The following is a 17,470-nucleotide window of genomic DNA, read 5'->3' on the forward strand; positions in this document are numbered from 1 at the left end:
TTGTACCATGGATACGCCAGGGCTGCCTGACCTTTTCTTTTCCATCCTTCGTCCCGTATGTCTTCCTTTGAATCGTTTATTCAATATTTTCTTGATATTAACTCTTAAAGTCTCTATTAATTATTGAGAAAGTTTAAATGTCCCACTCACATGTCTTTATTTACACTCCAAATTAACATATGCTAAGGGGAAAGTTTAAATGCTCTATTTCATAAAACTTAAGAACTTCAAATGTTTTATATATATATATATATATATATGTACCTGTATTGATTGTTGGACTTGAAAGATAAGTTCATAAGTGCATGATGAGAATGTAAACACGTCTAATGTTTTGAAAAGTATTTCAATAAGGTAAGAAGTCCATTCTTTTTAATGGGTCAATTGAGCATAAAGTTATATCACTTATTTTGGGAGTAGTATCGAGCACCAAATTGGGTTAGAGTGTTTTATAACTCAGAAGTCCCATAAAACTACGTAGCTAGCGTAGGATAGGATAGAATTAATTCTTCATGCGGTTCCTCACTGTCTCTGAGAAGGCATACTAGATGGATCCATAGTCACGACATCATCCTATACCATGGAAAAGTATAGGATGGCCCTTGAAACGTGGGAGAAACGTTGTATCATTTCTAGGCTCATGGTAATGGTTATCCATTAGAGAATCTCTCCACAAAGTAAATATATTGTTTTCATGTTGCTTTCATTGTATATTTTATTGTAAAGCCTAAATGGTTTTAATTTCATATTCATGTATTGATCCATTTACGTTGTTTTAAGTCATTCAAGCCAGTAAGTTGTTTACACTAACCTTATCACATACCAATATATTCAATGTATTGACGTCATTCGACCTGCATCGTTTTATGATGCACATACAAGTGCTTATGATCACCAACATGCGCTTCGATGAGATGACTATTCACTCATAAATAGTAGTTGGTGAGGCCTCCTTACTTTCGTGAGACTCAAGTTTCATTTTAGTTTTAGTAGTAGTTTAGGTGTCGTAGATCTTTTCCCGACATATATCTTGAATTATTAAAGGCTTCATAGACAGATGGAATTAGATGTTCCCATTGTTTTCTCATAATGTTTTATTTAACTTATGTCTCATCTTAAGTATTTCTCAAGACAGTATTTTTAAGACTTTCTTAAATGTGTAAGTGTTCACCTATTTTAAGCTTCTGCTTATTGTTTAGTGTCATTTAATTCATGTAGCCATGCCAAAGGTTCGCTTGGGGATCAGAAATGGTTCTTGAGTGCCAGTTACATCCAGGGTGTACGCCCGGGTCGTGTTGGTATAGAACCCAGAGTTCAAGATTCATAGGGTGTCTATGAAGCCGTGTTTGTAGAGTCCTTCTTATTGGTGTGAAGCGCACCACATCTATAATTAAGAAGTCTACAACATTTAGGGAACACTTCACTTTCTTTCAGATCATGCTTCCACAAAGAGCTGTTCGAGGAAGTCCTACTAGGAGGAATAATAATCCTCAAGATCAAGAGATTTCCAACGAACCATTAGTGCAACCACCTCATGAAGATGTCACCAATGCTGAATTAAGGAACGTAATTCAGATGTTAACTCAAGTGGTGACAACACAAGTTGGTCACCAAGGAGCCGAACATCAAGAGCAGAATGATGCATCAAGAGTCCGAGAATTTCTAAGAATAAGTCATCCAGAGTTCACTGGGTCAAAGCTCAATGAGGATCCAAAAAACTTTGTGGATGAACTGCAGAAGGTGCTTGAGGTCATGCATTGTCATGACCTAGACCGCCGTGATTGACATCCACACTAACCCTCCTGTGGGAGAACCATTAATATAACCCGACCAAGCACCATAACCAAAAACTAAGTATTAAAAGAAGCGGACGCAAGTTTAAATGACTAAAGAAATATGGAGTTCCCATAAACTCCAAAAGTTTAACAAAAACAACTAACGAACTATTGCGGAAGCTAACCCCTAGAATTGAAAGTCATTGTACCAAAATTATTAACCAACAAGTCTAAGAGAAAAGGGTACAAACCCAAAACTAAACATACGAGTAAATCTAATTAGAAATTTTGGGTCCGAAAAGAATGGACTAAACAATAGAAGACCCATGGCAACCTAAAAGAACTGGTTCACCCTTGAATCCGGTCTCAATTACTGATCTCTTAACCGAGGTCTATCAGTAGCCATCTGAAGATGCCCTATACTCAACAATGAACGAGCAAGTGCAGTATCAGTACACAAACCACAATGTACTGGTAGGATCACGCGACTATTCCAATAAGCGAAACATAGGCAAGAAATCACAACACAGTAAACACACATATACATAGTACATAGATCGGTTATCATTTGAAGAGCAACATACAATACCCAATATCAACGACAATAGACCTGAATGTAATAATCACAATGGTCCTCTAATGGAACCCACACCCAAACTGTTAGTGTGTTTGAACATGACACCCGATTCCAATATACATGTGTCGAAACGTGAAACCCGATCCAATATATGTGTCAGAATGTGACACCCAATCCAATATATGTGTCGAAACGTGATACCCGATCCAGTCAGCATAACCACAATCACAATCACACCTATAATAAACATCACTCATTGTTATATAATCAAGTAATGGTTTCATGGCTTGTAATTGTTTATATATATACTCATTTGTGTTAGATTCGATTTAGATATCGCTATTCAGATATATGTATACATACAATGAAGCCATTAACTGGAGTATATCACACAAACAGAAAATCAAACCATCACCTACCCCGAAACCAAGCTTGAATCCTCCTAAGACACTTGAGCCTTCCCTTTCCTAATTCTTTTCGCTTGTTCTTGGTCTAAAAAAAATCAATTTACGCAAGGATCAATAAAAAAGGCATAATTTACCCGTATAATAATCAATCTATCTATCCATGGACAAACCCAACATCCTAATGTTCAATTAGGGCTTTTCCCACCATTAACTTAAGTTAAAAACCCTCCCCCAATGATAATTACCCAAGAATCTAAGTTCTACGGATCGAAAAATGGATTAGAGGAGTAATAATCTTACATTTCGTGCGAGAAGTTGTGGAAAACTGTCAAGAACTTTCCTTGGGTTGCCTCTTAGCTCTCAAGAACAAAGTTTTTCAGAAAATAACGTTTTTAGGGTTTTTATTTTATTTAAGTCGCGACTGTCCCGCCACAACGAGACCCAACCCGTCACAGCGACCCCGTTCTAACGAGATTAATCCTGCTCCAACGGCTTGCACGGAGATTGAAAGTCGGAATTTGAGTTCCAAACTCCCATTTCACAACACACCTTCAACCCTTGACGTTCAAAAACTACTCGTTCATGCTAAGATTAGTTTCAGGAGTTCTATTCGCCCGAATTTGATTCCCTAAAGCCATACGATCTCCCTAATGTCTTGGCTATCCACTCATGTGATCAAATTCATAATTAACTTTCTAATTCATTACCAGATTTTCCTAGACCTGACCTAACTCATATTTTGTCCAAATTTGGACTAGACTAGGAATTCCCAAGTCACTACTCAAGTTTTCTGGCCCAAATTCTTTCCCCATTGGGTTTTCCTTAACGATGGAAACATGTCGTTACAATAGATACCAATTTACCCATCACTCGTTCCCGAGTGATAAACTAGGAAAACTAGCTAAGGCAAGAGTAGAGTAGTACTTAAATCGTCGAACAACTGGGGATACTTATCTCGCATGTCCTTCTCGGTTTCCCATGTAGCTTCCTTACTCTGACGTTGCTTCCATTGGATTTTGACAGATGCAATATCCTTTTACCTTAACCTGCGAACTTCCCTATCTAGATTCGCTATAGGCTCCTCCTCATAAGACATATTCTCATTAAGCAAGACCGAATTCCAACAAATAATGTAGTTTCCATCATCATGATATTCCTTTAACATAAACAGTTGAAATACCGGGTGCACTCCCGATAACCCTACGGTAAAGCCAATTCATGGGAAACCTCTACCACATGCTTAAGAACATCAAACAACCTAATATACCTCGAACTAAAGTTACCTCGCTTACCGAACCTCATCACACCCTTCATAATGCATTTATAAAAATTTCCTTCTCACAACATGAACTTCCCACAAGTTTAAGTTACAGAAATTTGATCTTTAGCCATGAGGTACTCATTAAGTTAGAATCAAACTTGTATAACTAAAGAAGGAATAGTCAAGACACCACCCCTCGAGCGATATGTCCAAGCATACAAATCCTCTAACAACACTATCGAAATGCTAGATTAGTAATTGTGATTGTAGATTACCCTTAAGAACAATAGAATTGGATCCAATGATCCCCACTTTCAACCATACATAATTGATACAAGACCTCGACGACTAGATGAATATTAAGATTATCGGACAATCATAAATACGCATGGTAGCTCTTCTATAAATTCTCATAAGCAAGGTGGTACATGGAGAACCACTGAAATACTTTAACAACTCCAAGACAACACCAAGTATGTCATCTGAAATAACCAAGTCTTCCCAATCATCCAATCAACCAAGAGAATATCGCAGGATCGGTACACCTGATCTACCACTAGGGATCCACCCACAAAAGTGAAAACACACGTGAGCATAGCTAGTGAATCATACTCACCACCATTAACAAAATGAAATAGATGGTAACATAAGAATTTTATGTAATAACACTAAAGGTATTACTTTGAAGAGTTGATACCAGTCATTTCCATTCAGTTGATTCCACATAATCTTTACCTCATTCCACTGAAGTCCACACTCTTATTACCATTATGCCAGTTAGTCTTGGCTATCACTATGAAGTCAATCTTTTCATCGACATGTCACCTCAAACTCAGGTATACTCATCAAATTCAAAGGACTAACCTTATTTTATACACACTTTCTTACTAAAATCCTCAATTGCCTTCTCCCAAGTATACTTAATGGGACTTTCTTTATCTATAAGATTGTCATTTCGGTATCAATCCACTCTTTTATGACTTAAGATAAAATCACTAGTCTCATACTACCATCCTTCTTCTTAACAAACAAGATAGGAGCACCACATGAGGAAGCACCAGGACGGATGAAACCTTTATCAAGAAGCTCCTGGATTTGAGCTTTAGGCTCTCTCAATTCTGTCGGAGCCATGCGATAAGGAGGAATGGAGATGGGGAGACTGCTAGGTTCGATGTCAATGCATAAATCTATATCTCTATCCAGAGACATACCAAGCAAATCGGTAGGAAACACTTCCTTGAATTCAGACACTACATGAATATACTCAATAGAGGGAGCCTAATACGCCAAACACCCCTGTCACACCAGTTCCCTTGCCCTCCTGAAAGATATGACCTTAGCTGGCTAAGGCTTGTACACCCCTTCTATAACACCTCGTATCCAAAAACAGAACTTAATATAGATTTCCAGAAGTTGCAGGTGCAACCCACGGTTGCTACCCACGGACCGTAGGGTGACCCACGACCCGTGCTGGTGGTTCATGGTTCGCATCTACAACCATCCCCAGAAATTCAGACAAAAACCATTCTAAGGCAAGACCCACAGACTGACTTGACAGATCGTGGATCCATCGACAGATCATCGATTAGTTCGTAGGTTGAGACCCTCAGAACCTAGTCTCTGAAGTCATCGACGGACTGACAGGACGGATGGTGGATCCATCGACGGATCGTCGATCATTGGACCCCTAAACTACGTTCTTTAGACCCAAAATTATGAGGTTTTAGTAAGTTTAAGTCTAGAAACATAACTAGAACTTACCTAAATCAAATCGTTGATCAAAACTTAGAAACTTAGAGTGTAAGAGGAGAAAAGAGGTCCAGAACCGTAGTTCAAGAACGCAATAAATTTCCATCAGTTCCAACACCAAAATCGAAAGATTTCTCTGTGGAATTCATCGTCAATATGTGGGATTTCACTAGTGGGTTCCTTTCACCAATTAGGTCCCTAGAACTCAGTCAGTTTCTTGATTCCCTTATTATGAATAGACCCAGGGTTTCTAAAATTACAACAGATCATCATGAATTAGTTATTAACATGTTCCAAATCAGATTATCATGTTATTACATCATTTATTGAATGAATTTAAGAACCCTAGCTATGTATTTCTTTAGTTCTTGAACTACACATTCTAGGTCAGATATCTCAGTTATCCAGTTATACATGCCTAAGTTATTAATGCATCACTATTAGTTTAATTGTTGCATTCTCAGTTTGCATGTTCAGTTCGAGCTGTCCAGTAACTTACAAAAAGTTAGTCATAATGTGTTAATTGCTTAAACCATTGGGAGTAGCATAATACCGAGTTGGACTAGGGTTCAGCGTACCCAAATAGTCCCAAAACTACTAGCCACGTAGGTTGTAAGTCCCCTCAGTGGGCATCATTTCAGTGATCACGCCAACATGCCTCTATACCTCTGGCAGGGTATATTGGGTCCTCTCGATGAGGCGTATACATCGGACTCCACATTTAGCTCATATGGTTTTATTATCGATTATTAGTAGCTCCCACAGTTCAGTCAGATTCTATTGCATTGACCATTTATTAGTATAGTCAATATTCAGTTTCAGCATGTTATAAATTGGTCACTGCATTCAGTTATCTCAACATTCAGTATCTATATCATGTTCATATTATGTCATTGCTTATTTACTTTGTTCATTTATATGTTATTTCAATTGTATTCTATCATGTATGCTCAGCACCTTTCAAGTAGTGACAAATACATGTGCTACATATTCTCATGATGTAGGTTCAAGTTCTCAGTATCCAGATCACGCTTAGATCGGTTCCTGATCTCCAGTTCAGCAGAATCAGTGGTAAGTCCTCATTCTCCAAGGACAATTATCATGAGTTTCTTTTCAGTATTTTTAGTCCTTTAGTCTCAGTTTTGCTAGACTTAGCTGGGGCCTATCCTAGCATTTCTAGTCAGTTAGAGGCTATTTTCAGACATAGTTAGATTCAGCTTAGTATTGAGTTAATATCATCTTCGTATTAAACTAATTAGTTATCATTTATCTTAGTTATAGTATATGGGTATTCCCCATCTTTTCATTTTTATTTATGATTTAGCTTCCACATCAGTTTATTAGCTTTAGTATGCTCATGATCAGGCCAGCAGGGTTAGCTTGGGAGCACTTGTGGTCCTAGGTCCCAGTCCGCGTCTCGGGGGTAGTCTCGGGGAGTGGAAAACTTGGTATTAGATCACTAGGTTTAAGTGTCCTAGGATGTCTGAAAAGCTGCACTAAGTAGAGTCATTTTCATGGGTGTGAAGTGCACCACATCTAATGAGGGGGAGGCTACAAGTGTTTTAGGAAATCTTCATTTTCTTGTTACTCTTATCGTGCGTAAGGTATGATCTAAATTCCATTCTAACTCGATGTTCTACGTTTCAGTGATCATGCTTCCTCGTAGAGTTAATGCCAGGAATGCGAATGTCAGGAACACAAACGCAGCTCCTCCAGTCCCCGATCAAGAAGTGTCGAATGCAGAGTTCAGGAATGCCATTCAGATGTTGGCTCAGAGTGTGCTCAACCAAAACAATTAGCGGGCTCCAGTTTCGGTAAATGCCAATGTTGGGTCAGCTGCAGCCAGGGTGCGAGATTTTGTTAGGATGAATCTGCCAGAGTTCTTAGGATTGCAAGTTGGAGAAGATCCCCAAAACTTCATTGATGAGGTCAAAAAGATCTTTGAAGTGATGCAGGAAACTGGGAATGATTGGGTTGAGTCAGCATCTTACCAACTTAAGGATGTGGCTCATATCTGGTATACCCAGTGGAAGGAGAACAGGGGTACAGAGGCAACTCCTATTACTTGGGATTGTTCAGCATAACCTTTTTGGACTTGTTTTTCCCCATAGAGTTGAGAGAAGCAAAGGACCAGGAATTTATGAACTTAAGGTAGGGCATACCATTCAAACCTTAGAGGACATGTTGAGAGTTTGTGTGATCGACTTCAAGGGTAGTTTGGACGATCACCTTTCTCTTATTGAGTTTGCCTACAACAGTAGTTACCATTCCAACATTCAGATGGCCCCTTATGAGGCATTGTATGGGTGTAGATGTAGATCTCCAGTTGGTTGGTTTGAAGTAGGTGAAGCAGCCTTGATAGGACCAGATTCAGTCCTTGATGCTATGGAGAAAGTGCAACTCATTAGAGATAGACTTAAGACTACCCAGAGTCGCCAGAAGTCTTATATATATGTGAGGAGAAGGGAACTATAGTTCCCAATTGATGATTGGGTTTTCCTGAAAGTGTCACCTATGAAGGGGGTGATGATATTTGGCATGAAAGGGAAGCTCAGTCCCAGATATGTAGGCTCTTACCGAATCTTGAAAAGCATTGGTAAAGTGGCCTATGAGTTAGAGTTGCCAGCAGATTTAGCAGCAGTGTATCCAGTCTTTCACATTAGTAGCCATGAACAAATGGATAAGAATCGTTGACCCCTACATTAGTGAAACAATGTAGGAACAAATATGCATTAGTATATGGAATGTACTAAGTATGAATGGAATTCAATAAAAATGAGACCTGATCTTGAAGGGACATAGTCAAAAAATGCAATGCATGAAAAAGTTAAAACATAGTAAAATCATTTAAGAAGATTCATAAATCATGAACATGGTCAATGTATCTTTAAATCATAAAGAAAACTTGATAAAACATTAGTAATTCACCTAGTTCATTTCGTGTGAAGTTTATCATTAACCGATATATAGACCACATGAGCTATAACATGGAATCCATTGTATGCCCCACATCAAAAAGAGGTGTCCTACTTGCCAAGGTAAGGACCGTGAACTTTTGAAATCTGAGGTAAAGTGGATCCACTAGCTAATGTCTATCTAAGATAATCATCCTACGGTGGCTTATAGTTATGAGATAAGGAGATTTCTACTAGAAAATTGACCTCAAGCTACATGAGAGCTTCCATCTCAAAATCCTTTTGGTGTTAAGAATAAATCTAACGGAATAGTCATTAATCTTATTTTTTTCATCATCCATGGAAAGGCACAATTAAGAAACCAATCCAAGCTAAATTTATATTATCATCCATGGAAAAGTACAATTAAGATACCAATTCAGGCTACAAACATCATAGAGTAGCTCCTTGACAATGTGTGAGAAAATCATTCACCATCCCTAAACTTTTCATAATATCATTTTAAGAGCCATAGTCATTTACTTCATGGTATAAATGACCTACTACTAATGAAGATAGTTTTGAAAGGGTGATCTATAATCATTGATAGTATATCTGGATACCATACAAATCAAGATCTGATTTAAGAAAATAATCCAAAAAACATTGAGGGCAAATCTAGATGTCATTCATGCCATGTTACAAAGCTTCATAGAACATATAGACAACTTCATCTATAAGTTTACTTAGTCATACATATTGATTTCACGAAAATCTGCATGATTTCATAAAAACATATTCATAGTTGAAGCTTCTTCATAAATTCATGTAAATTAGGATTCATAGTAAATATTCTTAGATCAATTCACGGGTTGACATGGAATTAGTTGAAAAACATGTAATTAAGTTCAAATCATCAAAATAAGATCATAATAAAGAAATTGAATCCATACAAATAGAACCATGAGAAATTTAGTGAAAAGCTAATAAAATCTTGGGAAATCGAATTGGAGTATTAAAGAAACTTTAGAGACTCAATGGGCGATTGGAGGCCATTGATAAACTCCATGTATCCCTTGATTGAAGCCCTAATCAATGGTGAATAAAGGATACTTGAACTTGAAGAACCCTAGTTCCTTCTTCTTTCTTGATCTAGAGAGAAGATTTTTAGAGAGGATGAAGTTTATCAAGTTTAGGGAATTTAGGAAAATGAATTGAAATTGATAATTTTGGAGCTTAATTCACTTTTATAGTTCTTAAAATGGTGTTTAAAATGTTGTAGTTTAGATACCAAACACTTTTGGGAAAGACCAAAATGACCCTAACTTAAAAACTGATGAGTTGACTTAAAAGAGTGGCTTCAAGGACCGTCTAAGGCTTCACCGTCCATAAAACACTTCCTAGTCTATATAGCCAGTCGTGAAGCTGCACCTATTCGACAGGGCTTCGCAAAAATGGGCATAACCTTTTAATCCAAACCAAAAATAAGGTAAACTTGGTGGCATTGGGAAGAGGACTCAAAGACCTTTAATTTGTTTGATCATGGGCCAACTAATTCATTATTTGCTGAGAGATATTATCGTTTGAAGTTGAACAAAAATAAAAAAAGTGATATAGGCAGTATTGAGTAACTTCCCTGTTAAAAAAAACCATGACTTCAGTAAAATAATTTTAAGTAGCTGGATGACATTTTGAATGAACTCTACAAAATTATACTCAAGCATATATCTATTCAACGTATTATAAATTCATGTTCATGCCAATTGTATCACACGAAGATCATTAGATCAAATTGATATGATCCAATAATTAATTTAAAAAATATACTAAGTTCAATATTGAAAAATATAAATTTGAATCCATCCATCTAACAAGTGGTGGTTAACATGCTAAACACACATTGAAATAACAATCTTATTGACTCGTGGATACAACTATTGTGCGGATATATAAGATGTGAGAATCGAGACTGAGATGGTTCGAACATGTGCAGAGGAAGTTCATTAATATCTCAGCATGGAGGAGTGAGAGGTTGGTTATAGATAGCTTTAAGAAAGGTAGAGGTAGGCCAAAAACATATTGATGAGAGGTTTATATATATGTCTTAAGATAGGATGTTATGAAGGTCTCGCATATTCGGATAGGAGGTTAGTTAGTTCCTTGAGCATTGTCTCGCTTATTCCGCTTTACTATTAATCATACTATTAGAAATACTACTAGTATAGATTCTTTTTCCCTTTTAGTTTGGTTATTATTTGTAGGTTTTTAACACTTTGATTATTGTGTAGCTTGGTATGACTATTGCTTAAGATGATTGGTCAGGGTGTTTGTAATATTTTGTCATGATTGTCTTTTACGTTATTTTTTTTCTTGAGTCGAGGATCTATCGGAAACAACTCTCTACCTTTAATGTAGTAATAAGGTCAACACACATTCTACCCTCTCCAAACCCTACTTCATAGAATTACAAGAATTGTTGTTTGGAAAAAAATCTACAATCAAAGTATAGTTGCTCCTAAGTTCAATTAATTAAGGGATTACACTTAGGGGGTGTTTGTGGTTTGGTTTGGATAGGTAATAGGTTAAAATCAATATCAAACCAATCTAGTCATTTTTTAAAATTCTAAAACCAAACCAAACCAAATGAAAAAAAATATCCGTCAGTTTGGTTCTATGTTTCTAGTTTTTTTGGTTTGAAAGTTATAAATTTTTTGAGGACATATGTATCTCAAAGACACAGAAATCTAGTACATGAATAATCTACAGGAAATGTATTGTGCGTTTAAGTAAACATTTAAACCATACTAGAGTTATTATTATACGAACATAGTGATTCAATTAAGAGTAAGTGTGAAAATCTTATGTGAGGTAGGGTAGGTGTCACGACCCAAAAATAGATGCGATGGCACTTGTCTTATCCCACCAAGACAAGTTAGCCTAAACCCAAATATCACAAAAATGCAGAAGTAAGACAAACTGAAATCTCAAAATATCATAAGTGTGGATAACTAAGTTAACTTAATAAAACCCCCAAAACGTGGTTGTCATGTGTACAAGTCTCTAAAGTATTATAGTTGAATTTAAAGAAAGATACTCTGAAATGACATTGTTTCTAGAATAGAAAAATGTCAAAAATAAGAGTAAGAAGGTTTTCTGAGATGACAAACAACTACATCACAAATCTCCAGGAAGCCTCGAAAAAGAAGAGAATATAAAGTATCATGAAGATCCGGGGTCATAACCTACTAAAATTTAGAAGCAAGGGGTGAGTACCAAACCACGCGGTACTCAACAAGTAAACTTCTAAACACAAGTTAAGGGAATAGATTATGGGTAATCCTTACACCCATCCGAACCTCCACATCTACAACCTGCACAAAACCAGCCCAACCTAACAGTTCACAGTTCACATAGCACACAGCTCAACAACAACACTCTAACAATTATATATCTTCAACAACAAATTTAATATTCATCAATCACAACATCCATAAAAAAGCACTCACAAGATCAACAATACACAAGATCACGTTCATCACTGATAAATATGTGCAATGTAATGAAATGTAATGTCAAGTATAGTGATGCATGTCTGACCTAACGATACACACCGGCTGTCTTTCAGTCCGGGACTCATGGGGGACATATATATCCATGCATCCATCACGGCGTGCGATACGACCCTTGATAATAAAATCCATCGAAGCATGCGACACGTCCCTCGATAATAGAATATGTCGTGGCCTGCGACACGTCACATGAAAATAGTATGCGTTGCGGCGCGCGACACGTCCCTCGAAATGGTACATTCTCTTTTATCTTCTATTATTTATCAATTCACATAACACTTATCACAACCATGTCTCAAAAAATTGCAAATGACACGTTCACACAAATAATGAGGAGATGAAAATTTTCATAACAATGCATAATTCACAACAACACAATTGTGATACAACATCAACATTATTTGTGTGATGTGTTGAAAATGGACAAGTAAACTCATTACCAAGTCCCATTACTCCCCAACACATACCACAAGGAAATACATGATTCTATACACTTAACAAGGGTTTAGAAATCCACTTGCCTCAAATAGTTGAACAATCACTCATGGACTTGAGTCTTCCTCTTACGTTGGACTTCCAAATTAATGCAATCTATCCGAATAAATAATCACAATAAGATTTCAAAACTAACAACACTCATATTATTATGTGTCTATCCTTGACCCAAAAACTAACTCAAATCTATAATCAAGTTCCTAAATCTTGATTCCAACCAATAGGTCAAATCTCATATTCCTAAATTTTAAGTCCAGGGTTATGTTTTTATTCCTCTAACTATCAGAAATCTAATTATATTTTTATAATACATTACACCTAATATTTAATTACATATCTCAATATGTCAAAACTTGAATCCAATTTATAATGTTATACAAAAAATTCCAACACAAAAACCAAAATAAAAAGGAACTGTTGAAATTACCACCATGAAAAAGGACGAAAAATTATATGCATTAACTAACCTATATATTAATTGGTGATGAATCTACCCATCATTACCTAATGATTAGTTGTTAGTGTTATGTTAGAATCCGTCAAAAATATTTGATACTTCTGCCAAAAGTTCACCATATTTGAAACAAAATTTAATTGAACATATAAGATAACTATTTAAAAATTAATACATTACAAGGGGATTTCCACCCAACCATCAATATGTATAAAACTTTGGAGCTTGTTTAAGCTTTACATGAATACGTTTTTTATTAATTATGCCGACTTCAAAGTTGAGTTCTCTTGTAAGACACTTTCAGCCGCAAATGATTTGTGTTGGAGTAATAATAATAATAATAATGATAAGCCCTTTAACTTAATTTAGTTTTTACATATGAGTCAAGTGACATAAAGTACTAACTTAAATTATGGACCTAGCCCATTAATCACCAATTAATAAAAAATAATTATTTAATAAATATCTATTACTTAAATAACCATAGTTATCGAATACTTCAAAATTCTCAAACCAACTTGATCGAGTAATTAGGAACAACGCGGGGACATTATCTGGAGGGGTAAAATGGTAATTTAAAAATAATCAGAAATGACTTTTGGGGTCATTACATTATCCACCACTTAAAACCATGTTTTTCCTCGAACATAAGAAAGAATAATCGACGTTACCAAAAGCTTAAGTTATGACCTATACATCGGTGTTCATCTCTCAAAGTAAGCTCTTCCTTGTGACCATTCTATCAAGATCAACTACTAAGAACTGAACTTTCGAATCAAACTTTGTAAGATCTATAAATCAAGAGAGATTATCAAGCAACATACTAATCCATAAACCCAATCTAAATTGAAACCCACTGGACCATAACACAACCATCATGACAAATCTTTTCTCATATAACCAAGATAGCATTCTGAATCAATAGCGGCTACAACCAGAAGGGAACCTGAACTAACCACCACACACTCATAATGTACGATCCATCAAAGGTCTTGTCAAGATTCTGTTCTCACAACCAAATCTTTCGACAAACTTAAGCTATAAAAAAATCTGATCTTTAGACATTGGATACCCATCAAGTGAGAATCAGACTTATATAGCCTAAAGAAGGAAATTATTAAGTAAACACCCAGCAAGTGATACACTTTAACGTATCGAACCTCTAACAACACTATTAGAAAATTATAACTCTTCAGAGTAGCTTTGATATAAGTTCTCATAAGCAAGGTTGTGCGTGTAGAACTAATGCAATACTTCAACTATCCCAAACTGTAACACCGCGTAGCTTAGTAGGTTAACTAGGGCTAACTGGGAGGGAAACAAGTCAAGGGCCAAGGGAAATGGGCCAAGTATGCCCCATATTCCCAACGCACTACCCATGACCACGTGAGCCTTCACGGCTCGTGGTGGCCACCACGACCCGTGGCTCCACCCGTGGTGGTGAGGCAGTAAGCCCCCAAGGTTTCCCCAAGTTGGCCTCCTTCACATGAGCCATTTCACGACTCGTGAAGGCTTAGACGGCTCGTGGGAGTGGTCGTGGTCTTGCCTTGGATATTTGGGCTATTAGGGTGGTGTGGCTTAGACACTGGTCAACGGACTACGGGCACCATGAAGGGCCGTGTGACCCTTGACGGGTTGTGGTGCCCCATGTGGTACCTGGGCAGCTGACTTAAAATTGAGGGTTAATTGGTTTTTTCCGGTTTTAATCCAACTAAAGTGAGGTCATTTTGCCTAAGTTTAGGTCAACTATATAAGCCCTTTTAAATCTCACACTCACCCATTCAGCTCATTATTTCTGAAACCCAAAAGATTTCCCCAATGGTCATCCTCTCCAAACAATTCTCTCTCTAGAAACTTGAGGAAGAATAAGAAGAAGTAGATTTAAGCTAGGGTACAATAGCAAGCATTTACACCTCAATTTCTTTGAGCTTTGTTGTTAAGGTATGGTAGTTTTCATCCATGGATAGCTTTCATCTATGGATAGCTTTCATCTATGGAGTCATCTCAAAATCTCCAATTTAAGAAAGATAGAAATCCGCAATTGTTAGGGTTTTATTCCAAAGTTATGGGTTCCTTTCAAACATTATTCTAATGGTTGAATTATGTTATATTAAGCATGAATTTATGATTTACTATGGTTTTTATGATGTATCCCCAAGAACCCATGAAATTCCCATATTTGTCAATTCTGATCTTATGATGTGGGTCTTTGTTGATCGATGAAATAGAGATGTTATGAATTAATGCATGAAGTGATAGAATCACATGAATTATAATGATATCCATGTCTAATTCTTGAATTCTAGATGTGTTGATTGAAAGTAACCTTTGGACCTTGAAAGGGCAAAGTATGAAATAACGCATGTTTTATGAAATCTATGTAAATGCTTTTAGAACACTTTGAGAGTGAAGTGTCAATGATTATGATAGTGTTGTTTTTCTGTTATTGAAAGGATATTCTCACATACACACCTATGCATGGACTTTATGTGAAAGGTCTTCTCAGATAATGAAGGTTCTAAGGTTGAAAGGCTTTCTCACCTAATTTAATCTAAGCTTTACATGTAGACACGGATGGTGAAAGTTTTTCTCACGCGTGATCTAAGAGCTATCCTAATTAAGTAAGTTGGACTAATTGTCAAGGACATCCTTCCATGAAACATGAGTTAGGTCAAGAATTAATAAGTACTTTGTGGGATTAATGCTTAGCACCAAGTGGATATTGATATGAGATAGGAGCCCTCATGTCTAATGAGGCCGTGTTTCTAGAAGCCATCTCTTGAGATTGAAGCCCTCACGTTAGTTAAGGCTGGGTTTCTAGCAACAATTTCCTTATCCCATAAACTACGTTCCCCTGTATGATATTTTGCTAGTGGATCCACCTGAGCTAACAAATCATGGTTCTACCTTAGGCAAGTAGGACAACCTTTTTCGGTGTAGGTAATACTGCGTGATCATGTTATAGCTCACATGGTCACATGTCGGTTAATGCTTATTCCCACAACAAGAACAAGAATATGAATAAGGAACTATGGTTACACAAGAAGCTTTGTATATTATTTTCAAAGGTTTTAATGAGTATGATGACTTATATTGCCTATGTTTTACGATTTATGGTTTCTAACCTCTTATGCATGTTTAACTTGGTAAATGGCATGTTTTCAAATGAAATGTACCTTTTTGCAAGTTTCAAGTGTTTTTATGCATGGCTATCATACTTGGTGCATTTTTTTTTCTAACGCTTACTTTTGCCTACATTTTCCCCAAGTGTAGGGTCCGACACTCGACGTGATCATTCTTGTGGCTAGAGCTTGGAATTGATTTATTTCTCGAGCTTGGTGAGTCCTCATGTTTCAAAGATGGATTTCGTTATGTTTAGTTTCTTTCATGTACTTTCCCTTTAGAACATGTTGTATGCGCTAGGCCCTATTTCATTCACTATTATAATAGACGGCTATGTTGAGACAAAGTTTCTAGACTTTCACTTTCTTTTATGAAAATCTTTTTAGTCTTGAAATGTGTTTTTACTCTTATTGTTCTATTGCTTAAGTTATGAAGACTAAGTGACTTTTATGGAGTCCTGTGGGATTCTATATACCATGTTACATCTAGAGGGTACCCCTGGGTGGTGACAAACTTGGTAATCAGAGCACAAGGTTTAGAATGATTCTAAGATGATGTCTCATAAGTCACGTCTAGTAGAATCTTGTTCATGAGTGTAAGCGCGCCACATTTATAAATGAGAAGTTAGAAGATGTTTAGGAAATTCCACTTTTTTCATTACTCTTAAGTCGTGCAATAGAGTTTAACTCTATATGGTCTCTATCCTAATCCTTATTCGATGGTCTATAGGATATGAATACTCGAAGGACTTTTTCTAGAAGGACTGAGAAAGGTAATGTGAATCAAGGAGCTTCTCCTCAAGATCCGGTTGATCTTTTGGCCGAGAACGTAACAAATGTGGAGTTTAGGGCAGATTTTCAAGCATTGGCTCAAGCCGTGACGACTCAAGCCAATAGAGAAGTTGTAGCTCCCATGAACCCTAATGTGAATTCGTAGACTTCAAGAGTGAGGGACTTTGCAATAATGAACCTTCTAGAATTTTATGGCTCCAACGTTGAGGAAGATTCTCAGGATTTTATCGATAAAGTCTATAAGGTACTTGCTATTATGGGAGTGACTCCGGTAGAGAAGGCGGAGTTGACCGCTTACCAATTGAAAGGTGTTGCTCAAGTATGGTATAACTAATGGAAGGACGGGAGGCCGGTAGGAGCGGGTCTCATAGAGTG

The 17,470-nt window shown here is 36.8% G+C and overlaps 1 protein-coding gene across 1 annotated transcript; it reads left to right on the forward strand.

Moving 5' to 3' along the window:
• Positions 1–1,437: 1,437 nt before the first annotated feature.
• On the forward strand, positions 1,438–17,240 carry LOC125836032 (uncharacterized). The gene is made up of 2 exons (XM_049515126.1): positions 1,438–1,740; positions 17,034–17,240. Exons 1-2 carry the CDS (start codon positions 1,438–1,440, stop codon positions 17,238–17,240), a joined length of 510 nt encoding a protein of 169 aa, XP_049371083.1.
• Positions 17,241–17,470: the final 230 nt, after the last annotated feature.

The sequence above is a fragment of the Solanum verrucosum genome, unplaced genomic scaffold (assembly GCF_900185275.1).
Source record: "Solanum verrucosum unplaced genomic scaffold, falcon-dt-bn FXZP01000208.1, whole genome shotgun sequence".
In the NCBI taxonomy this organism is placed as follows: Eukaryota; Viridiplantae; Streptophyta; class Magnoliopsida; order Solanales; family Solanaceae; genus Solanum; species Solanum verrucosum.